The 26,309-nt window shown below is 33.5% G+C and overlaps 1 protein-coding gene across 6 annotated transcripts in view; it reads right to left on the reverse strand.

Annotated features, from left to right (window-relative positions):
- Positions 1–26,309, reverse strand: part of MICU3 (mitochondrial calcium uptake family member 3) — a 95,555-nt gene that overhangs the window by 23,918 nt on the left and 45,328 nt on the right. For 2 of the 6 annotated variants that reach the window (XM_072776204.1, XM_072776203.1), the window contains exons 4-8: positions 20,655–20,733; positions 16,558–16,605; positions 13,147–13,229; positions 10,065–10,136; positions 6,920–6,958 (exon numbers count right to left, since the gene is read on the reverse strand). In XM_072776204.1, the coding sequence (XP_072632305.1) occupies positions 6,920–6,958; positions 10,065–10,136; positions 13,147–13,229; positions 16,558–16,605; positions 20,655–20,733 (321 nt within the window). The remainder of the gene's footprint in view (positions 1–6,919; positions 6,959–10,064; positions 10,137–13,146; positions 13,230–16,557; positions 16,606–20,654; positions 20,734–26,309) is intronic. The other 4 variants (XM_072776209.1, XM_072776206.1, XM_072776207.1 and 1 more) reach the window with 2 other exon arrangements.

Below are 26,309 nucleotides of genomic sequence, written 5' to 3' on the forward strand. Positions count from 1 at the left end.
AGATCCTTATCACGCACCACACTGCATCTGCCAGTTCCACGATCTTGGACTTCCCACCTTCCAAAACAATGAGAAATGTTTGTTCTTTATAAACCACTCAGTTTATGGTATTTTTATTATAAAAACATGAATTGACTAAAACAGAAGGAAAGAAGGAAGAAAGGAAATAAAAGAAGAGAGACAGGAAAGACGGAAGAGAAAACAAAGTTAGGAAAAAAGAAGACTGATTTCAAGAAGGGAATATTATCACTGTGGTAAGCAGAATAATGGCTCCCTGAAGAGGTAAATACCCTATTTACAGTTAGTATCTGGGAAAGATTATACTCAGAGATTGGGCAGGCTTGGAAAACAAAAACAAAACAGAAGCCCAGAGAACCAGAGAGTAAACTGTCTTTACTATTAGTGATGCTCAAAAAACACATACACAAAAATTAAAAACAAACAATAAAAAAATTTGTATAATCTGTGCCATTATGACAACTGTGGCCTGGAAAACTATAATCTGAGACTTGTAATTTCAAGTTACATAGAACTGCAATTTTCCACAGAAACACACACACACACACACACACACACACACACACACACCCTTAACCCAGTCAGTAATGAGTCTCCACAGACACATTCCAACAAATACATGCTCAAAATACAAAATTACTAAACACAGAAGAGCATAAACCACAAGTGAGAACCAACAGAAACAAACAAATAAACAAAAATAGAAGACCTGCCAACTTCAGATATTGAAATTATTAGGTATAGAATATAAAATAAGTTTAATAAGCTTAAAGAATATGAAGCTGTATTTGAAAGGATTTTTTTAGTAAAAACAAACTACCAAAAATTAGTTGGCTGATCAGAAAAAGAACTAAATAAAGCCTCTGGACATTAAAGATGGAACCACTGAAGCTTGGTATTATATTACATGTAGCTAGAGAGAAAATTAGTGAACACGAATGTAATATGAATAAGTTATACAGAAATGCAATGTGATGATAAAAATATGGCAAATTATTAAAGAAAAGTTAAGAAAAAGTTGTACACGTAGAAGACAACATGAATGTCTATGAAAGTTCCAGAAAGTAGTAACAGATAAAATGGTAAAAAGACTATATCCAGAGAGATATTGGCAATGAATTTCCAAGACTTAATGAAAGAAAACAATACCCATACTTGAGAAGCCTGATAAATTTCATGATAAATAAAGGCCAAAAGACAGATACACTGTAGTAAAATTGTAGAATACGAAAGGAAACAGAATCTTAAAAGTAGGTAGAAAGAAAAACAAGATTAAGTACAAAATAATTAGATTCAGAGCTGACCTTTCAATTTCAATAACAGAAGCCAGAAGACTGGAATGATATAATTTGCTGAAAATAAATATCAAACTACAATAATATATCTAGTAAAATTATCTTCCCAAATAAGGGCACAGATAAATAAAGATAAAAAATGAATTCATAGAAACAGAACAGATTGGTAGTTGCTAGAAGCAGGTTGAGGGGTAGAGGAGTGGATGAAGATGGTTAAAAGATACCAACTTCTAGTTATAAGATAAGTAAGTCCTGGAGATGTAAGGTACAGCATGGTGACTACAGTTGATATTGTACTATGTATTGGAAGTTGCTATGAGAGTAGATCTTAAAAGTGTTCATCAGAAGAAAAACAATTTGTAACTATCTGAAGTGACAGAGATCAACTAAACTTACTGTTGTACTCATTCTCTAATATATATACATATCAAATTATGTTGTACACTTTAAACTGATATAGTATTATATGTCAATTATATCTCAATACAACTGGGAAAAAATAAGGGCAAAATAAAGTATTTCCAGAAAGAACATCACTTGAGGATATATATGTTCTGAGATTAATATTGTAAAAATTAGGAGAGAAGGAGATTAAAAAGGAGATTAAGAAATGGTAAATATGTAATTCTTTTTTTTTTTTTTTTAAAGGTTTTATTTATTTATTCATGATAGTCACAGAGAGAGAGAGGCAGAGACACAGGCAGAGGGAGAAGCAGGCTCCATGCACCGGGAGCCCGACGTGGGATTCGATCCCGGGTCTCCAGGATCGCGCCCTGGGCCAAAGGCAGGCGCCAAACCGCTGCGCCACCCAGGGATCCCTAAATATGTAATTCTAAACTAACACTGATACTATATACTTAAGAAATCTAGTTTCTGAGATTTAAAAAAAAAAAATTGTATAACCTCAAGTATCCCTGCCAGGAGAATGAAAGACATCAAAGCACTGTAAGACTATTTTTAAGGAAGAGGTGAAGATAGAGCCTATCTAGTGAGAGACTTGATTATTTTAAGTATACTTAGTATTAAAATTTCAAGAATAACTATACAAGAAATAGAAATATAATGAGTGTCTTCTAAACTAATAGGAAAATGAAAAGAGTAAAAATAAATCTTAGTTAATTCAAAAGAAAGGTAAGAAAGAAGAGTATATACAATGGCTAAAATCCAAATAAATTAATAGTCACAATAATGTAAATTGATTGGATTTGTCAAATTAAAAAGTACAAATTATCAACCCATATAAAAAAGAACCAATAAAATACACAGATTATATGCTTTAAAGAAGACATATCTGGATATAAGGAGAGAGGCTGAAAAGATAGATCAGACTTCTATTAATGACAGGATAGTAAACAGCACTGACCTTCTCACTGACAATAACTGAAAAGGTTGGGCAAAATATAAAAGATATCTTTTTAGAAGTATCATAAAGACATTATTTGCCTCTGGTACTGTGTTGATTGCTGGTGTGGTGGGTGAAACTGCTGGTGCCTTAGTACAGTGACAGCAATGGCATCAAAGACAAATCATTACGTTCTATGTAAATCATTACATTCTTCAGTTCCATATACTCACATCAAAGAAATTTACTTAAGAATGTACTTGCTAAAGAATAAAACTTACAATTTTTAAAATTAACCTTTGAGCACACATATTTTTCATATTTATTGTGATGAAACTAGAAACATTCATAAAGCACTTCTGTCTTCTGAAGTATGATGGTTGTCTTGAGAAAAAAACATTAGTGCAAGGGTTTGTTTTGCAGGATGAACTAGTCATTTATTTAATGAACTGTCATTTTTACTTGCAAGAACAACGGCTAGAGAAACTGTAGTGATTCAGACTTTGGTAGCTGACAGGCACTTTTGTGAAAATGAACCAAGTGAGCCTGTCACTTCAAGGCCAACAACTGATAGTATTTGTTGCCAAAATAACAGGTTGCAACAGGTTGAATGCAGAAACATCTATGAGAAACAGCTCTCTTCTATTAAACCAGACATTATAGAGATTTGCAAAAAAATGTGAAATACCATTTTCTTCACTACATTTTTAAACTTATTTTTCATAAAAAATATCTGTCTTGTGAATTTATTATTTCTAAACAGATTAATAAATACTTTTAAATTTCTCTTTTAATTTCTAATGTGATAAATATAGATGCAACCAACATAAAAACTCTTTTGGGTCCTCTATACTTCTCAAGAATGTAAAGGGATCCAGAGAACAGAATGCTTGAGAACTGTTGTTACAGTAAAAAAATTAAGTGAACTAGGATTTGATACAACAGTGCATATGAAACTGACAATCCTGATGGTTGTGTCAAAGAAGCAAGAACAGAAAAATTCATATAATATTATTCCATTTGTATGAAGCACAAAAATGGGTAAAACTAATATTGTGGAGGATGCATTAAGTAGGTGGTAAAACCCCAAAGCAAAGCAAAAAAGTGATTTATATAAAAGTAATGATTGTGGTTATCTTTTTGGAGGAGAAGGAGGGATTATGACTAGAAAGACCTGTGAAGGGGCATTTAGGGACATGGCAATGTTTTATTTATTGATATATATGAGGGTTAAGCTTTTATTATTCTTTATTTTATATTTATATTTTGTTTGCAGTAAATTTCTTTTTTTTTTGCAGTAAATTTCTGAACTAAAAAGTATATTTTAAAAATAAGAGAAAGTTGCATCATTATTAGAGTAAAAAATAAAATAGAAATAGAAATATATAAAATATTAATAAAAATAAAGTTGATATATTTATTTTGACAACTATATTGATTTTTAGGCAAAAAAACATTTCTAGAGATCTGCCTTCTTATATCAGGCAATAACAACCCTTCAAAATATATAAAAAATTTAAAATAACAAAATTTTAAGTAGAAATTAACAAGTCTATCACTGTAATGTATACTTTAACATACTAATTAACAGATCAAGCTGACAAAAACATTAATGATACAGGTTTAAAACCTGTATTAACATGTTTGGTCTTAACAATATAACCCTATACCCCCAGTTGGAGAATACACATTCTTTTCAAACACATTGTTTTAGTCCATAAAACATGTCTTAACACATGTTGAAAACTGTATAAAAATTGGCATGTTTTCTGATTACAATAGAATTAGGGTAATTAGAATAATCTTTAAAACACTTAAAGAAATCATATGGGGCATTTCAAAGTAAAATATACTTGACTCTGCACTATTTATTCTTTTGAATTTTTTATACTTATTTTCATTGCTGTGGCAAGATAATCAATAGTTGAATATGAGAAATATGGGAAGAATCACGGTTGTTTGCAACAGAAAAGGCTATAAGGTAACTATCTTCATAGATATGAAGGAGAATGTTCAACCTTACACTCTACCAAGAAATAATCTGACATAATACAGGCAGAAGCTCCTGTAAGAGTGATTAAATTTTCTAACAGGCTATTGCGGAGGCCACAGAACCTTTCTATAGTCAAAGTCAGGAGGGTCCCTACCTTTCCTGAATGAACTTCAGGAAAGAACTAGAAACCAGGAACTTCTTCCTAATAGTAGAATCTTAGGTTATATTCAGCTCCAGGATCTGTATTCGCATTAGATACTTTGACACTACAGTTGATCTACAATTTTGGAAACCAGCACATAACTACCAGTTAATATATAACATTGTACTAATATATCTGTGCAATATGGATATCATGGTATTTCACATAAATTTTGGGGCCAACTGAATTTTTTTCTAATTTTAAACAAGTTTCCCTTGGTGCTTCCATTTTTAAATTTTTTAAAATAATCATCCCCTTCTGAACAAAAAATCATTCTATTAGAGGGAAAAAAAAGTCAGTATATATAACCAAGTAAACCCTAAGGGAGTTGAAAAGTCATGTAATCCATTTAATAATAAGATGGTATCGTTTAAAATGACATCAAGTTATATCCACTTAAAATATGTTTTATATTCTTAGATGGAAAAATTATGTCTTCAGTTAAATAATAAAAATAAACAAACATTACCACAATAAAATGTAAAATCATATATTTACTTTCCTATTAAATAAGCAAACAATATAAATGAAATAGGCAATTTAAATCTGCTTAATATTATTCTCTTACTGTCTGAGTGACTGCAATTTATATATGTAAATTAAACTAGAGCTATGTTAGTACCTGTTTCCTTTTAACAATAATACTCTGGAATGTATATGTTTAATAACTGCATAATCATCTATATGAAAATTATTTGCATTTAAAGGAAAAATATAAAATGCCAGTTGGAAAAATGGGTCATGCAATGACACACGAGATTAGAAGATTAAGTAATAAACTCACAAGTATTATTAACATTTATTAAGTGTTGGAGGGCATATGGCATTATAATCAGATTTTCATTTTATACATTCTTACAAATTTTTGCAATGATTAATAGAGGAACATTAAAATCTTTAAGAAAATGGCAGACTTTATCTAATGGAAAACAGTAGTGAATTTTGCTGTAAAAGTTCAAAGTAATTGTAAGGTATCAATTATGTTTCAGTCATAAGGGTCTCATGGACTTGGCTTATTCTCCAACGTGTTCTAGGTCCATTCCTTGTGACTGAAGCAAGATAACTTGGGTTTATTTTTTGCTGAATCATTCTCCAATGTATGTTCAAATCTAGGACAGAGTTAATTTTATTGTTTGGAATTTTGATTAACTCTCCAACATAGGAGACAGCATACCTGCTTGTAGAGTTGGACACTATAACACTTTCAGCAGGACACTGAGTCAGTAAACCTGAATTCAAGGGCTTCTCTCAGAGGGAGTTTCTATAATTTGAAAGATTCTTCTAAGTGACTTAAGGATCCTGGGGAAATTAAATGAACTGTGCACATTTACATACAAAAGGGGCTATGGCCTATTCTCAGTTGTTTAGTAGCTGGGCTAACCAACAAGCTCTGACTTTCCAGGAAGAAGGAAAGAAGAAGAAACCTTAGCATAAGTATATCTGGAAGATCATTTGCAGGAACTCTCAACTTTTTCAAGAAAAGAAGAGTCTGAAAATCATAATCCTCTTTGCGAAATAACATGATACACTGATACATTAAACATATCAGGTATCATACCAGACTTCTGTATATACCACAGGCAGTATCCAGGAATCAAAAATTTTAGAAAAATTTTGCAGAAATACTGATGACTAAGAAAAGTCTATCTATTAATATTCTCTTTATTAGAATTGAGAAAATACTATAGCTGATGGAAAGATCTAGATCTTAAAATACCTGTGTTCTGCAGGAGCATAGCCTGAGAATCTGCTCCATAATTTGTACTTAACTCTTCAAAAACTGCTGAAAAATATAAAATTTTGATTATTTTACCAGAGCTTCTGGCTGTTGTTCACTCAGCTTTTCCTTATTTTAATCTAAAGTTAAAAATATACAATTGCTCTGTAAATTTTATTCTTCTCATAAATCTAGGAAGGAAATAAAAATTTTGGCTTGGCTGCACCTTATCATATTCAATAAATTCCTAAACATTCTCAATAGCAGATATAGCTGTATATAAAGAAATAGCATTATAAGTATAACAGGTGAGGGCTATTTACATAAAGAACATTTAAAGTATTGTACATACACTATTAGTAGGAGAATGGTATCCATAAAGTTGAAGACGCTGACATAGAGCACAAAGGGCCAAATGAAGTGTCACATTTCAGAATGAACCCAAGTATAGCAAAAGAAAAAAGAAAAAGACGACAAAATAATCAATTAGGAAGGGCAAATCATTATGCTACATTCTATATAGAGCACACACACAATACAAGTGGGATAAATGTTAAAGATGAGTAGCAAAGTTTTCAAATCTCATAATTAAATATTAAATGAATCTGTGCTCATTTCAACCATTTTCATTTTAACTTTCTGATAGAACTATTGCTTTGAGTAAAACATTCCTCTGAAGTACACAGTTCCATTTAGACATGCTTCAGCAATTCTATACGGGTTAGGGGAAAAATCTAGATGTAGCAGCATGGCAGTGGAAATGGTATGAGAGATCTGCAGTGGAATCTTGTTCTATTTTTAGTGCTGTGATCTTAGGCAAGTTAATGAACTTCTCTAAGATGGCTTTCTCATCTGCAAAACAGGTATGATACTTACCTGGCAGAAATGTAATGAGGACTACATGGGAGTAACATTTATAATGGATATAGCACAGAGTGTCTCAGAAATGTTATGTTGCCTTCTTTCCTTCGGAAGCATATACTGGTAAGTGGCTACATGTTTTAGCTCATTTAATCCCTGTAACGATCACATGTGGTCATTACTACTATTATCCCCATTGCACAAATGAAGAAACTGAGGCACAGGCAGGTTAGGACCTGTTCAAGGTCACCCAGATAATGAATGACAGAGCTAACATTCAGACTTTGAAAATCTGGCTTCTGAGCCTGTGCTACACTGTCTCCCTAATGAAATCTATATATTTTCACTATAAGCCAAATATCAACTGTTTAAAAACTCAAAAATCTCATCAGTTCAGATTTGCATTATTTAAAATGTGGCAATAATCAACAATAAGTTACCTCTAATTATCAATGTTGTTAAACATAATAAAAATATTTGTAGAGAGTTTTACTGTCTTAGAATGCTGTTTGTTTAGTTCAGAGGCTGTACTAAAAATTATTTCTGAATTGTTTTAAGGAATTGTTTTAATAGCTAATTATGTAAGTAAATTTCAGGTGCACTAATTAAACTGTACGATAAACACCTATGAGAACCTGTGCAGATCAATGTCTCTAGGAAGCATTTCTTTACATATAAGCAAATTATACAGTATATTACTTATAAATTATTTTTGTTTTTTAAAACAAGTTTCCTCCGTATATTTACTAGAGAATGCTTCACTGACCTATATACATATAAAATTATACAACTTAGGGTATGCTAATATAATTTAAATTTCATAATTCAGATAGACTTTCCCTAATTAATCCAAGTTAGCGAGGTTTTATTGTATCACTATTATGAACTATTTGCATTAAATCAGCATTAACTTTACCTAAACCTCAGAGCCCAGCTTTGTGCTGACAGTGTAACTTTTCCCAATATGGGTTGTCTGCTATCATGTCTCCTTTTCCTCTCTCCCTTTGTTATTTGATTTATGTATTTTAGTAAATGTTAAAGATTAGAACAGTATTGTGTTTTTCCTGAAAGATCCATAACTCCTTTTTCAAAGTAGCATAAATAAACAAATAAATATTCTGAAACTAATGTAAAAATTGTTTCAATTATGCTTAAATTAAAAAAATTAAATTTCTATCTACCACTGAAATATAATCTATTCTATCACTGAGGTATATCAAAAGATTAATTAACATAGTTCATGTTTTATTAACAACTTGTTTATCCAGTTAAGTATATTTAATCTATCAAAATTAAAATAATTGCTTACTCGTTCAGTATGTTATCTACAGAAAACAAAATTTCTGAAGGTATTTAATTCTCCATTGTTGTTTGCTAATACTCTAAAAAATGGCATTATGGGGTTAATTCCTTTGGGATTTATTGATTATAATTTGAAAACCATGAGACCTGAATTAGACAACTTGAAATGCTCTTTTTAATCCTTGGCTAACATTATAATCAGCTCTTTGATTTTTTGAGTGTCTTCTATAAGCTTTGTCAATTAGAATATTGGGGGTGGCTCAACAAATATTGATAACTATATCACAGTCAAAAATCCTATGAAAAATAGGTATTTCACATCCTGATAATCTGATTTTATTAATATAAATATAAATACACACTTAATCTATTAGGATTGAATATGGCACCATTTGCTACAGATAATCCATGTTTTTAAAAAACTTATTACATATCCTTACAACAATGAAAATAATAAAAAATGTTGCAACTCTCTGAAGTTAATTATTTGAATTCCAAGTAGACCAACTAAACTACTGTACAGAGCCACTAGTTTGCAAAGGAAACAGTTATCATTTACATCTCAACAAAACTGTGTTTCTGCTATCTAAGTAAGTACCAGATGAAAATACGTTATAATGGGTAAAAGTACAGTTTGGGAACTGCCCAGGTTAGACTCCAATCTTGGCTTTTCCATAATTACAGATAATAACAGAATTGTTGGCAAGTTAAATGCATGCAAATCATCTACTACAGTCCCTGATAGTAAGATCTCAGTACTTGTTTGTTATTTTTATTATGTGAACCTAGGATACTATCAGGCTGAACTATATGGGACAAAGAGAAAACTGGTAGGAAAATGGTGGGAAATGTTGCTTAACTCTACCTTCAGAAAAAGTTGAAAACATTACTCATCCGTGAAGAGCCTGTATTTTTAAGAATTCAAAGAAACACTATTTCCTTGTTTTTGCTTCCACATTCATATGGCTATAGTGCCACTAAATTCACTCACATACATAATTAAATCTTTGCAATTCACCTTTAAATTTTTTCATGCATAATGATCTGTATTCATCTATTATATGATATACCCTTCAAATCTCATGGTTAACAACAATATGGATGAAAATGATATAATGAGTGTGATTACAGACACAGATGTTTAATATCAATATTTGATATAATATTGATACAGATGCATATAAATCTGAAGCAACTTTTCTATGTAAGAACTTTAGGAAGTTTTCCTGAAAGGGACAGCTCCAAAGTTACAGACTTTAAATATTCTTTCTCAACAAGAATAAAATAATACTCAGCTAGAAAACCCACCTTAATCTACTATAAATTATTCTTACCAGCATTGCACGTTTTTCTTCATCTCCTTTTGTTTCTCTCTTTTCATTTTTTTTCCTGAATATCTCTTGAAGCTGAAAAAGAAAGTGATCACAAATAAAATATCCAGTGAGTTTCTTGGTACCTACTTACCACTCTGCTATGTATATATTCTAAAAGAATTAGCTTCATCTACCAAGAACATTAAAACTACTATAGATACATTTTCTGATACCAATTTTTTTTTTTCCTGAGAAAAAGAAAACACACCCTTTGCAACTGGCAGCCTATGGTTCAGTTAAATGTATACAATTATACCTTTATCTCTAAGACATAAAGACAGGGAGTCTGTAACACAAATAAGAGATGAAGACTACTGGGGTATAAAGAACACTGGAATAGAATTCAGGGACTCTAGGTTTGGGCCCATCTTCTGTCACATGCTAATTTTATGATGGTGGACAGTTCATTCATCCCTTACGAGGCTCCAATGTACTCATATATGAAATGAGGATGCCCTCTAAAGTCCCTTTCAGGTAACTGTACATTGTGGTGGAAGCATGCGCTCTGCATATAACCCCCTGAGTAAGTTACTCTAATTATTCAAGGGATTGTTTTCCATTTTGGGAACATGGAGATAATTCCTTACTTCAGAAGAGTATCTCTTTTCTCCATTATTACTGAGGTATAGTCACAAATCTTGTAAGAATGTTGTGCAGAGTAAATATTACAGACAGTTACTCAGGCACATTGCCTGTCACATAGTAACCACTCAAGACATGTCAGCTATATTATCAATGGTATTATTTCCTCTTTAAAATCCTATTTTATGGGCAGCCTGGGTGGCTCAGAGGTTTAGCGCTGCCTTCAGCCCAGCGTGTGATCCTGGAGACCTGGAATCAAGTCCCATGTCAGGCTTCCTGCATGGAGCCTGCTTCTCCCTCTGCCTGTGTCTCTGCCTCTCTCTCTGTCTCTCTCTCTGTCTCTCATGAATAAATAAATAAAATCTTTTTTTTTTAAATCCTATTTTACAAATGGAAGCCTAATCCTCTATCACAGCTTTCTGGTGAGGTTGCTGTTCTTGGCTGTGTAACTTGAATAGGTTTTTTTTTTTTTTTTTTTTTTTTTTAATTTATTTATGATAGTCACAGAGAGAGAGAGAGGCAGAGACACAGGCAGAGGGAGAAGCAGGCTCCATGCACCAAGAGCCCGATGTGGGATTCGATCCCGGGTCTCCAGGATCACGCCCTGGGCCAAAGGCAAGCGCCAAACCGCTGCGCCACCCAGGGATCCCCTGAATAGGTATTTTTAGCTTGTTTCATTTTGTATGGCAATACTTGAAAGTCAAATAAAATGTAATATCTCCCAAGACAGTAATGACACAAATACAGTACAAGATAAAAGTTATTAATAAATATATTTATTTTCATACTTTTTCTTCGTGTAAAGAGTTTTTATAGCAAAGGTTATTAATAAACATTTTATAAATAGGCAAGAGAATCATAGATTTTAGACCTCTATGAGGAAGTAAGCTCAACTCTACCCCCTGCTTTCAGGAATTCTTTGCTGTTTACAAATAAAACAAACAAACAAACAAACAAACAAAAAAATGACTTACAAAGGCAGCAGTATAGCCACTCCAAAGAGTACATTGCAGCTTTTTATAAGAGTATAAAGGGGAAACAGAAGTTCTCTATGAATGTTTTTACCTCCTATCTCCACAAACAGACAATATTCCGAATGGCGTCTATACAGGCATCTTTCAGCAGACTGAGTTCTAAGTTACTCTGTTAGTCGATGGGGTAGAACTTGGCAGTGTTGCCACAGAAAATTTATTAAAAATCATTTAGATTACTAGGCCCATTTTGAAAGACCTAAAGTTTTATGCTATTATAACAAAACTATATTAAGTTAAATCTGTGTATTTTAGCATGTTAGGAACATATGTCTATTTTGCAGTGAAACTGGAAACTCTCACCTCCCCACCATTCTGAAAAGCACTCAAATGAAGGGCCTTTCATGGCTCTAGGTCTAATTGTGTGGCTCAGGGACTGTCCTCAGGCAAGGGCTACATGGGTATTAGAGCAAGCCATTTGAGAGATCCCAGTAATTAATCTGCTGGCTTCCTTTTGAATGGCTACTGATTAGCTACAACAAAGATTTTGATCTTTTCCCTTTCCTACCACAGAAAACCATGATTTCATAGTTTCTCTTCCACATTCCAGCCTCTGAGGAAAATAGTAAGCTGTTTAAGAGGTTTTTTTGAGGGATTTTTTGATGGCTTGTTACAAAGGAAAATAATAAATAAAATGGCTATTTATTTACTATCTTTCCCTTTTCTCTTTATTAGGAAATACAGGTAAAAACAGAGTTGAACATAAATGCTAAGGGAGGAGTTGTTACTGTAAGGATCTCTTCTTCGGAGAAAAAATAGAATAGGCATTTTCTCACACAAGCAGATGCTTGTTCCATGGGTAAAAGGAAATAGAAAAATTCTGGAAGGGGGAGTGGCAAGATGAGTGAGCTGTGAGCAGTGAGATGATGTTGCCAAACAAGTACCAATGCTGAATCCATCAGGTAAGAAAGACTGAAGGTAGATAGGTAGATACCTAAGAACCATCTTATTTCTCCTCACTTTAGATCACCCCGTTCAAAGATAAGAGAAGGGAATAGCAGAATGGTGACAAGACTGGAATGTAAGGCAGTCATGAGTGGAAGAGAAAAGCAGAAAGAAAAATCACAAATCCTATTATGAGGAGGAAAGGAAGTTCTGTGGCAGAGCTGTGGCTGGGGGCTGATACGATGGGGTATGAGTCTAACTGAGCATATACCACCTCTCTGGATGGCCTGTATCCACCCAATGGAAAGTATCTGACTCATTTCAAATGTTCAGAAAACATGTAAACAAGTATAATCATCTTTATATAATGGGTACAATTTATATTTTTATAATATAAAATTATTTAAAGTACACAATACTATACTTAAGGTGAAAGCATAAATTTTTCACTCTTCCTTCTACATTATTCCAAATGATGCAAAAACATAAGAATATAAATAAACAATATTTAACTATTGATGAAATGCAGCATTTAATATACATACCACCAAAAACTCCTTTTTATCCACCATCTCATTGCCATCAGTGTCAAACATGTTGAAAGCTATTCTAAAACCTGCATGTGGCTCTGCCAGAAAGAATAGAAAAGTACTGGTGAAATGGAAATTTTTTTAAAGATTTTATTTATTTATTCATGAGAGACACACAGAGAGAGAGGCAGAGACATAGGCAGAGAGAGAAGCAGGCTCCATGCAGGGAGGCCGATGTGGAACTCGATCCCAGATCCTGGGATCATGCTCTGAGCCAAAGGCAGACGCTCAACCGCTGAGCCATCCAGGCGTCCCTGGAAAAATGTTTTTAAAGTACAGTTGTAAAGAGTTAATTGTACAAAAATACTTTCTTTAACCAAGAGATTAAAAGCAGTAGGTTACTAATACTTAAATATAATAAAAGCACTCTCTCTCGCGTGCGCGCGTGCTCTCTCTATATATACATATATATATATTTCTGCTTCATTTATTAGCATACTTAGTAACAAAATTGATAATACACTTTGAAAGCATTTGTGTGATACCTGCTGCACAGCACAGACAGTAATATTTAACTACCTTACTTCTAAAAATAAATACTTCTTTTTGTTATCTAAGTTTGTCAGTTTAAAAGGGAAATATCAAATCATCACTTATGTTCAACACTTAGAACAAAAGAATAAAAATATGACACAATGGTCCAGTCCTGATTCTTAGGAAAATCAGAATGGAAATGACCTATGAAAATAAATGTCAAGCATAAGAGATTACATATTTGAGTTTAAACTTCTAGAAGCTTTAGAAGCAGAAACATAAAAAAGGCTTGAATAATTCTCAATTCCCCCAAAATACAAGGAACAACTGCTTTCCTGAGAAAGACATACTTTTACACACTAAGAACTGCTTTAATTTTATGAACCTTATAATGAGGGTCAATCCCTTTATCCCTTCTAAAGCATAAAGAAGAAAATCTGAACAGAAGAAACTTTGAACATGTCCTTCAAAGAAGAGCTCAGTGCACATGCCTTTGAGAAACATCTGACCTTTGTTTTTCTTAAAGATTTCATCCATTCATTTATTTTAGAAAGAGGTAGATAGTGCATACACACACACACACACACACACCCAGGTGCATATGCATGCATGAGGTGGGGAGGGGAACAGGAGGGGGGAGAGAGAATTTCAAGCAGAATCTGTGCTGAGGCAGAGCCTGATGCAGGGGTCAGTCTCAAGACCCAGAGATTATGACCTGAGCCAAAAACCAAGAGTCAGTAGCTTAAGGGGGACTGATCCACCTAAGTGCCCTTCTGATCCTTTCTTTGGAGATGACTGGCAAAAAGTTTTTAAAGGGGGCCTCCCACAGATACATTTGGTATTACCTGTCATAAAATCTTGAAGCTAGCAAAAGAGAAGCATGTAATCCTACTTTCTTAACCGATAATAACTGTCTCTGAAAATAATGGAAACAGAAGCCAGTCTTATATGCAAGCTCATTTCTTGCATATAGTTTACTAACTGAACTTTCTTTCATTAGCATTCAGTTAAGAAAGAAAACATTTCATCACCTCTGATAACCCAGTTTTAAGCTTTAAAGTGATCTTTAAAATATACAATGAAAAGAAGTCCTTACAAGCACTGTTTGGAAGGGAAAATGAAGTTAAAACAATAAAAAGCAAAGAAAAAAAACCATAGACAGGTAAGGTGGATTCTCTAGCCCACTCCCTACCAGCTCTGTTTTCACATTTCTGTTGGTTCTACTCTAAAAGACATTACAATTTTTTGGTTCAAATTCCCAGAAGTTTCTCAAATGGGTCCTGAACTCCAAAGGAAGATTCACTGCATTCAAAGATCCCAACCTTTACATATAAGCAAAACCACCATGTATTTTTTCTAACACTCTTAACCATACCCTGTAGCATCTCAACAAATGGTTTTCCTAACCAGTTCTATTATATTCTTGCCAGTCACTCTGCTGCTTTAGGTATTTCAAACTTAGAGTTTTATAAACCAAAGTTGTTCTATAGCTAATAACATTAACTTTTTATCAAGTCTCTGAGACACTCCCTGGCACTCTTCTAATTTTCAAGGCATATTCCTCATTGACTATCCTTGAATCATAGTGTCTTCTAGTCTGGAACAACCTCAGATAGTGCTATTACCACCTGCACCAACGCTTCTTGTTCTTCAGCACCAACATTTTAATTTCATTTTGAGTCCAGGAGAAAAAAAAATACAAGAAAAAAATAAAGGATGATAATTTTCGAAATACATATGCACAATGTACATTCCCCAAACTTCCCGTAATAGAACTCCAACATAACATTTATTACTAAATTCAGAATAACACAATGGCTCTTAATTTACTAATCCTAGAAGTACAAGGAATTTTAGGACTTGTTTCTAATGACAGAGTTTCACTGATAATTTGTATTTCCATACATCTCCACAAATCCCCACAAACAGAAATCCCTCTAGTGATATTCTTCCATTTATTCTTTTTTTTTTTTTCACTCATTTACCAACTGGTTTTTGAGAGGCTACCATGTGCTAGACACTGTTCTTGATACAGAGATGGACAAAAAAGAGACAATCTTTGCCATCATGGACTTTGCATTCAAGTATGGGGAGATAGACAAGAACATGAAAACCAAAAAAACAAATACTTTCAAATAGTTTTAAGTGCTATGAGGAAAATAAAGCAGGGTAAAGGGATAAAAAAGGGAGAGGTAAGAGAGGGAGCCATTTTAGGGAGGACTGTCAAAATGGGTCCCTATTTCACATTCAAAGGAAACCTGAATAATGTTTATTATCATGAGGCTCTTGAGGAAAAAGCACTGATGGCAGAGGGAGCAGAAAGGACAAATTCCTGCTGTGAGAATTCAAGGAACCGAAAAGCCAGGTGGCTGTCTCACAGTCAACAGTAGCAAGTAAGTTCCTGCATTAAATGCAATGAAATTTAACTGAAAACATTAGTAAGCCCTTCATATATTTCATAAAAATTGCTGCGTACGAAAGGCAGAGAATTAATTACAAAGCTGTTTTAGGATGTAAGATGGGTATTCTGATACACTAGCTAGTTAGAAGACATTCTTTCACGCTAGTCTTAAGAAATATGTGATTTCAATGAGTGTACTAGGAAATTTACAAATCCTTATATGACTTTCACGTAGATTAAACCACAAGAACTGATATAAGATATAAAGCTTATAATTTATGAGCATAAATACACCATAAAAACATTTATGTTTTCGACTCTTAATAGTGTTATGATTAACATTTGCTGCTAACATTTAGACATGAGTTTTGCAAAATAACCATGGATAAACCTAAGGTGATTTTCAATAGTAAGAGAATCTAAGATTTATTTTGCAAGATTCTCATTTAAAAAGAAAACTATCCAAAAGTAGATTTAATGAGTACACTTACTTGTTAAAATACATAAAAGAAAAAGATATTCTGTGTAAGAAATCACACCTAGAAGAAAAACAGTATTAGTAATGCTATATTTCAAATATTACTTTATATTTATCAAGTAAAATATTATTCTTATAACAATAAGCAATATTAATAAGGAACTTATTTAAAGAACTGCTAAGTATTGTTTTAAATAAGACTAAATTATTATAAAATCACAGCAAAAGAAGCAACACAATTAACTTTGATTTGTTTCACAATGCCTCCGTAGAAACCCATGCAAAATTCCCATTAATGCTGCTAGATATATTGGCAAAGAAAGGAAAATTATACTATTTACTAACTTTAAACTTATGTCAATGGATGAATCTAACATAAAACAGAAAGGTTGAAAATGGTTAAACTTTAAAGTGTTTAAAGTACTTAATTACTTCTTAGTAACTCTTGAAAAAAACATTTAGATATTCTTGCTTACAAATCAGATTTCTGTATTGCATTAAAAAAATGAAACTGTATTTATCACTTTTCTGCTTTCAAGTTACCATTTATTATTCTTGACAAACTTAATGCTTCTATCAAATGTACTCTAAGATATATTTGTTTTAATTAAATGGCTTACATTTTCTGAATATTGCATCCTGAATTCCCTGTAATCCCAGAATTACAAAGCTTAAAAGGCATTTGTTTGTAGTAAATACAAATATATAATCTGTTACTCAGAATCTTGCTTTTGGATGTAACACCCAAAACTAGAATAATGCTTAGCTGAGTTTCCAGGTGGACCTTGAGAAAATTAAAATCAGGAATAAGTCAACAACACTTCTCCAGATATCAGATAATTCTAATGTTCAGTAAAAAGGTATACAAAAATCCTTAAGTAATCAGATCATAAACCTTGAAACTCCATTTTACCTGATGTTCTTTTAGGCTACCCCCTCTTTGTTACAGAACAAAGAAAGGAGTCACTGTCAGGCAGTTTGTCAGAAGACTTGAAGGGAACTGGCTAGAGGCCCTGAAAGCATTCCCTTCTTTTGTTTATACTACAATATTGTGACCTATGGACAGATAGTTCTGGTTGACTGCCATGAATGTTATGGGAGAAAGATTCTGGAATGGTCAATGTATATAAAGATACAATACCTAGGTTCCATAAGATCCCTCAAAAAGGAAGGAAGGAAGGAAGGAAGGAAGGGAGGGAGGGAGGGAGGGAGGGAAGGAGGAAGGGAGGGAGGGAGGGAGGGAGGGAGGGTAAAAAGAGAGGGAGGGAGGGAGGGAGGGAGGGTGGGAGGGAGGAAGGGAGGGAGGGAGGGAAGGAGGAAGGGAGGGAGGGAGGGAGGGAGGGAGGGAGGGTAAAAAGAGAGGGAGGGAGGGAGGGAGGGAGGGTGGGAGGGAGGAAGAAAACAAGAAAGGAGGAAAAAAGGAGAGAAGGAAAACAGGATTAGAAAATGGGCTCTATGTCACTACAATCCATCTCACTGACTGTTGTTCTAACTAACCTGGTGGAATACAAAAGAGATGCTGGTTGGTATAAAGAAGTTTAATAACCACTATGTATCTTTTATTTGTTAATTGACTCAAGATTTCCCTCAGTGAACAATTATTTAACAGTTAGAGTACTAATCATAGTTATCATGGCAGGTACTTTTCTGTAGGACCAAATAGTCTCTGGGGTAGTATAATCCACAGACAAGGAAAACAAAGTTAAACTCAGGATATAATTTAATAAAAATGATCAAGAAAAAGAGAAATATTACTAAACATGAACTGTCTAGATTCTTAATGCTTTCCAATTACAAAAATGGAAAACTATTAGACTGACCTTCCAATTTATTTTAAGGCCACTCAAGATCAAAAAAATAAAATAAAATAAAAATACATATGCTAAGCATATAGTAATGTTGTGATCTTTAGAGAAAGAGGGTAGAAAGATGTCAACTAGGTTTCTTTTAAAAATTCAAGGGATTCCTGGGTGGGTGGCGCAGTGGTTTAGCGCCTGCCTTTGGCCCAGGGCGCGATCCTGGAGACCCGGGATTGAATCCCACGTCAGGTTCCCGGTGCATGGAGCCTGCTTCTCCCTCTGCCTGTGTCTCTGCCTCTCTCTCTCTTTCTGTGACTATCATAAATAAATAAAAATTTTAAAAAAATTTAAAAAAAAATAAAAATTCAATAAAAAATGTTCTAAGGGAAGTTCCTTAAAAACATATTTAGTTCCTATATCATGATACATTACAGTTGGCTGTTATAACTAAGTTTATGTAAAATATGTCTTCAAAAATGTTGCATATCAATTACTTTTTTGTAAAACTGCGTAACATTTTCTTGCTGGGTAATATTTTAAGCAGATAAAATTCATTTGTAAATTAATCTTCAATAGCTCATTGGTCACATGTGGCTATCTAAATTTAAAACAAATAAAATTAAATATAATAAAAAATTCAGTTCCTAAGTTACAGTAGCCACATTTCAGATGCTTAAAAGCCCACATCTGGCTAGTGGCTACTATGGGAGACGATACAGAAATAGAACATTTTCATCACTACAGATAATTCTGTGGGATAGCACTGAATAGATCATTTCCCCCCAAAAACTTGAAAATATGCATGTAACACAAAGATTAGGGCAAGCCTAAACCTAGGGTTGCCATATTTAACCCTTTCTTTGAATACAAAGAACCACACATTTATTTTTCTCAGATTATACTTGATCCAATTTGTATTTTCCCATGAGAGGTGTTAACTAAATATTTTTAAATTTGCTAACTTATCTTTCTGAGCTTTGAATTTTCCTGATCCTATCATCCCACTCTAAGACTTGAATGACAATCTTTAAAGACAACTTCCAGGAAAAAACTTCTAAGAGCTTTAAAGATTCCATGGCCCTGATTTCACAAAGATTTTAAAAACCTACTTATAAAAAGCCTACAGTAAAAGGTAAGGTGTTTACCCCTTTCAGACTCCATGTGAAAAAGGTAGAAGCAATCTGAATTTCTAATTCTACTCAGATAAAATACATGGATTATAACTACTCCTTTAAAATATTTGTCTTCATGCTAGAGTATATATAATTATATTTAAACCAATATCCATTAAAATTGATGAAAATGAAAAAGCTAACTATATAATTTCTTTAACATTTTATTTCGTATTCTCATAGTTGAGAATATTAAAAAGTTTATTTACAAGAAAAATTCCTTTTTAAGATTAAAGAGATTTTATTAATTAGTCTTTTCTATAAATATGTACGAAAAGTAGAGTGTAAAAGAAAACTGCAATAAAGCTAAATAATCTCATTGCAAGGAAATGTATGAATTAAGACTTAGCTTAGAAACATAAATATGGATCATACAGTAGGTCGAAAAAGTGGATTTTGCAGTGCACGTTATTTTGTTTTTTTGTTTTTGTTTTTTTTAAATGGCACTTTTTTTTTCTTTTTAATTTTTATTTATTTATGATAGAGAGAGAGAGAGAGGCAGAGACACAGGCAGAGGGAGAAGCAGGCCCCATGCACCGGGAGCCCGATGTGGGATTCGATCCCGGGTCTCCAGGATCATGCCCTGGGCCAAAGGCAGGCGCCAAACCGCTGCACCACCCAGGGATCCCAGTGCATGTTATTTTGAAAAGAAACATATTCAAACTGGGTGACCAAAGGACACATCCAACATGCAGAGGCAGAGGCAGACTCCCCGCGGAGAAGAAAGGCTGATGTGGGGCTCAATCCTAGGACAAGAGCCAAAGGCAGATGCTTAACCAACTGAGCCACTCAAGTGCCCTGAAAAATGCTTTCTGTAAGTAAATATATCCTATACTGCTCAATGATTGAAAAATATTTTTTTGTAGCTATAACAGTTCATTTAAAAAAATAACAGTTCATTTTCTTCTAAAATATTTGAAAGACATGAATATATATAAAAATAAGAACCACCTTTAATCCTGCTACCCAGAAACAATCATTAATATTTTGGTATTTTTCTTGTCAGTTTTTTCTCTATGCACACACACATAAACACACATATGTAACTAAAACAATTTTAAATATAAGGAAAATATATATAAAGAGTATAAATAATATAATGTCCATTTCAAAATGTATAACTACTAAAGTAAACTTGCCTTTTTCTTTAAGATTACGAAAAAGCTTTGATGATCCTTTCCAAACTGGTGGTGTTTCTGAGAGCATTTGATTTAATTCCTATAACATAAGGTATCATAACATTGATTAACAGGTAAACTACTTACTTATAAAACAGATAAAAAAATTTTACTGCCTTATACAAAAAAATTCTCCACTTAAAAGACCTGAGATATGGTTATATTTATTCTATTCTATATGTGTGGTTCGTTTAACCACAAAACCCAGTATTTGCCCATAGTCCAAACATAAATTATAAAGAAGCAACATTGAATTCAATTAGAGCTACCAAAAATTTCAGATAAATTTAGCAACTGGAGGAATACATATAAAATAAAATAATAAAATTAAGATAAAACAGTGAGTTTAAGTTCAGAAACCAGTTAGAAAAGGATAGTTTCATGAAAGTGTTAAGTAATGTTGGATTTCCTTATCAAGGTCAGAGATGATGACCTAGCTTCACATGCTGTCTCTTTTCTGTAGCCCTCTTGGGTTTAGGGAATTTTGTAGAGGAAGTAAATGAACAGAAGATCAAATTGAGAAAGAATAAAGAATATTTTGGTGGTGACTCAAAGAATGCTGACATCAGATGAAGTACAAGTGCAAGAGTATTGAGTGATTGTGATCACTATTTCCTTTTTTTTTCTAATTTTAACTTAAATAGTCAATAAAGAATATAGGCTTCAATTGCTTAGTCAGTCTTTTTTGTTTTAAATCAAATTACCACAGCAGTTTGGGAAACTATTTTGGAAAAATTAAACATTTGAATCATTGCTCAGATACGAAAGGAATTTTGAATTTATTGTGCACACTAAGTACAAAATAATTATCTGAAAATTATATTTTGGCTAATTGTGAAGAAAAATTCATAAGGATTTGATGAGATAAATTGAAATAAGTTGAAATAAGAAAGGTAGTTTGCGGGATCCCTGGGTGGCGCAGCGGTTTGGCGCCTGCCTTTGGCCCAGGGCGCGATCCTGGAAACCCGGGATCGAATCCCACGTCGGGCTCCCGGTGCATGGAGCCTGCTTCTCCCTCTGCCTGTGTCTCTGCCTCTCTCTCTCTGTGTGACTATCATAAATAAATAAAAATTAAAAAAAAAAAGAAAAGAAAAAGAAAGGTAGTTTGCTAATAAGTAACCACTGAAAACACCAGAAACCATTTCTATTTCCAGAACTGATTCTTATTACTTAATGTGAGGTTCCCCAATAACCCAGGCATAACCTGAGAACTTGTTAGAAAAGCAGAATTTCAGTTCCTATCTCAGATCTACTGAACCAGAATATGTATTTTTAACAAGAACTCTAGGGGATTTTTTTTTTGCACATTCCAGTTTGAGAAGCACTTTAGACAAACCCTTCCTGATGTGGTTGTATCTAAAAATGTTCTGTGACATTATAAACCATTTTTTTCTTTCCTTTTTTTTTTTTTTTTATTACAAAGCTGGCTGACAGGCAAATAAGGAAATCCTGTAATGCCAAAAGCAGGAGAGGTATTTTTAGGGAGTTTATGGATTCCCTGAAGCCCATCTGTGAACTGTGCTTCCATTTCCTTCATAATGCTATCTATCTCTGCACTCCAAGTAACAGATGCTATTTATCAGTAGTGTCTGATTAGAGTAGCAATAGTACAGAGGTAAGAATGCAGGTATGAATAATGATGAGAAACTAGATTATTTACTGCTTAAAAAATAATAAACTGAAATATTTTTGTTAGAGCAGGAGATTAAAAAGAACATTCTGCATATATTTTATATACCTTAACGTATACCATATCTATTATATAAATATTAACTTCTTTCTCCACTTTTAACTATTTCTATGTATTCAACTTCATCTCTTCTATCTTGAACTCCACTAGAGTTTACAACCAAAAGAATCATAGCTACCCTATTACTGAGTGACTGATTGCCCTCTATGTGTTTAACAATGGGCTAATACAATCTCTCATTTAGTTTTAAAAAACAATCCTCATTATGCATATTTTATTGAGATTTAAAGAGGATAAGAACTCAAACTCATCCAGGGTCACACAACTACTAAACGATTCGCCAGATCCTTACTGACTAAGCAGTTTATTTTAGTAATAATTTGGCTTCTTCTGGTCTGGATTATCTAATTAACACACACTGATCTTTGTCTTCTGTTTGCTTTAAGAAGTTTTAAAATGTATTAAAATCTGTATTTCCACTCAGACTGGGAATTTCTTTCCCCATTCCTAGCCCGTCATATGTCTCTTACATGTGGTGGTGGTGTAATAATAAATAATTTGACTGGCCTTTGCCCCTGGTTCCTGGAAGACTCTATATCCCTGAATCACACTTAGGTTATGGGATGCCCCAGGACAGGTTACCGATCGCCAGAAAGAACCACCATGGGATTGGAGGATTGGGGCTCTGAACTCTCCCTACCTCTGGGGAGGGGTAGGGAAAGAGACTGGAGATTGAGTTCAATTATATCTATATAATGAAACCCTCAATAACAACTCAATACTCAAGCTCAGTGGAGATTTCAAGTTGGTAAGTATACTGACATGCCAGGAAGGGTGACACACCTCTCCATGGGGAGAGGGCATGGAAGGTCTGTGTTTGGAATCTTCCTATACCTGTCCTCAGAGTCTCTTTATGTGGCTAGTCCTGTTTGTGTCCCTTAAAATAATTATAAATTTTTAATTATAAATATAAACGTGCTTGAATTTTTAATCAGTCTAGCAAAGTACTTAATTTAAAGGGGGAATTATGGGAGCCTCTTGGATTTGTAGCCAGTTGGTCAGAAGCATGGGTGGCCCTTGAACTTGTAGCTGGCATCTGAAATAAGGGCAGTGTTGTTATGGACTGTGCCGTACATCTGTGGAGTCTGACACTAACTCTGGGTGGTTAGCATCAAAGTTAAATTGTAGTATTGCAAGTTGGTGCTAAATAAATATTTGCTGGGTCAAACTCATTTTCCTAGAATTATAGCTGCCTTGTAAAAGATTTATATAATTGTCTTAAATAAATACAATTTTGTCTTATATAGTTAATATATATATACATTATAGGAAAATTAGCAAGTACTGAAAATAAAAGCTAATTATAATCCAGGTATGAACCGTAATTGAAAGTTTTACTTAAATCCTTTTAGTCTAATTCTTCCTCTAGGCATAATTACATAGCATTTTTGTTGTTGCTGCAAATATTATTTTCTACATATTGTTTTATAACATACTCTTTACACTTAATACTTCATGGGCATATTTTCCTGCCAAATATTCATTTCATTTTAATGGCTACACAGCCATTAAAATATTAGCAGTTCTGAAATGTAACTCTTTATACTTTTGAAAATTATTATGGAACCCAAGGAGATACTGTTTATGTGGGTTATATCTATGAGTGTTTAATGCATGTGGAAGTAGATATGGTAATTTTTTAAGATCTATTTATTTTAAAGAGAGAGAGAGAAAGAGAAAGTGAGCAAGACTGAACATGGGGAGGGGCAGAGGGAGAGGGTGAGAATCCTTAAGCAGACACTCCGTGAGCGGGATGTCCTATGCGAGGCTTGATCTCAGGACCCTAAATCAGTCCTGAGTTGAAATTAAGAGCTGGCTGCTCAAACAACTGAGCCACCCAGGCACCCTGAAATGAGAAATCTTTAAAACATAGAAGTGTATAAACATATATTCTATTAGGTGTCAGAGTGATGGTATCATCACTCAACACTTAAACAAGTATCTTCTCAGTGTTAGTATAAAAATATTTTTTACTTCATGGACTCCTGAAAAGGTGTTTGCACTTTAAGAAGAGCCAGTCTATATTATTCTGCAACTTGCTGTGTTACTCAATCTTCAATCTTCTAGGTTCATTCATGTTGATTCCTATAGCTCAAATGTATTTATTCACTGTGGTTTTGTATTCCTGTAATTTGTCTTTGATATGCCTATTTCACAATTCTTTTATTCATTTCTCCACTGACTGACATTTATGTTATTTTTTTTATTCTGGCTATTGTTTGATGCTGCAGAAAATGTGTACAGTACTACTGGTATATTTCTCTAGTATACTTCTCTAGAAGTAGACTTTTTGATATACACTTTCAAATTTATTAGATATTGCTAAATTTCTCTGAAAAGTGAATATGCAAATTTACACCCTCACCTGGTTCTTCTTCTTCCTTGCTAATTATTGGTACTGTTAGATTTCTGGAAGCTGATAATCTGATGGGTGTGAAATAGTATATTATTGGCTTAGTTTGCATATCCCTAATCACTAGTAAGGTTGAGATTCCCTTTTTTTTTTTTTTGAGATTCTTTATATATACCTACCAGCCATTCTACATTTACCTTTTTTTTCATATTGAGCTGATCATCCTTTTTTATCAATTTACAGGAATTTTATACAAGTACAGTACATTTAATGTTTTCTGTTAATATAGTGCAAGCATATTCTCCCATTTGTCACATCTCTTTTAATATTGCTGGCACTCTTTTTTTTTTTTTAATTTTTTTTTCTAATTTATTTATTTATGATAGTCACACAGAGAGAGAGAGAGAGAGAGAGGCAGAGACATAGGCAGAGGAGAAGCAGGCTCCATGCACCAGAAGCCCGACGTGGGATTCGATCCCGGGTCTCCAGGATCGCGCCCTGGGCCAAAAGGCAGGCGCTAAACCGCTGCGCCACCCAGGGATCCCTGCTGGCACTCTTTTTATGCCGAAGTTTTTGATATTTACTTTAGTAAAATTTTCCAAAACTTCCTTTGAGTTTTGCTATATGTCTTGTCTAATGAAACCTCTTGCATCCTTTATTTTACTTCTAATATTTCAGAATTTTTGCTTGTCAAAATAAGAACTTAATCCATCTGAAATTTACTTTTGTATATGGTGGTCAGTTTGATATTTAATTTTATTTAGCCCCATGTTAGAAAGACTACTGTTCCAATACCTAAAGGTCAATCTTTCCTCCAGTGATTTATAGATCTCCCATACATGCCTGGGTCTGTTTCTGGATTCTATATTCTATTATTTTCATCTAATTAAAAAATTCTTGCAATAATATAATGCTATTTTAATTATAGATCTATTATTAATCTTAATATGAGACAGGCCCAATGGTTCCCATCCTAATGTTCATCTGTTTGCTTCCCTTCCATCCTTTTCAGAATTGTTCTGAAAATTCTGGGCCCTTACAGTTCCAAATGAATCATCAGTGAACATGATATATTTCTGTATACTTATATTATTTAAAAAATATAATAATATCTTGCACATCTTCTGTTAGGTATACTAAGATCTAAGAGTTTTTGTTGCGATTGTGGGAAGTGTCATACTTGATAGCACAGTTTCTAACTGCTGTTGTTGATGCAGAAACACCAGCAGTGACCTTACTAAGTTTAGTAAAACTAAATTTGAATAAATTTGAAATCTATGCATTTTTATATTTTTCTCTCATAGTTATTGTCCCAATCCTTAGAACCTCCTTCTTTTGTCTCGTCATACTACACGTTAGAGCCTGAGTTAAGTCTACCTCAAGTTTACATTTGCATAATTCTCAGTACCCCTGAGCATGACTATATTTAGAGACAGGGCCTTTACAAAGGTTAATTAAGTTTATTACATGGGGTTATTATGGTGGGTCCCAATCTAATATGACTGATGTCCTT

This window comes from Canis lupus, chromosome 15, assembly GCF_048164855.1.
Source record: "Canis lupus baileyi chromosome 15, mCanLup2.hap1, whole genome shotgun sequence".
NCBI lineage: Eukaryota > Metazoa > Chordata > Mammalia > Carnivora > Canidae > Canis > Canis lupus.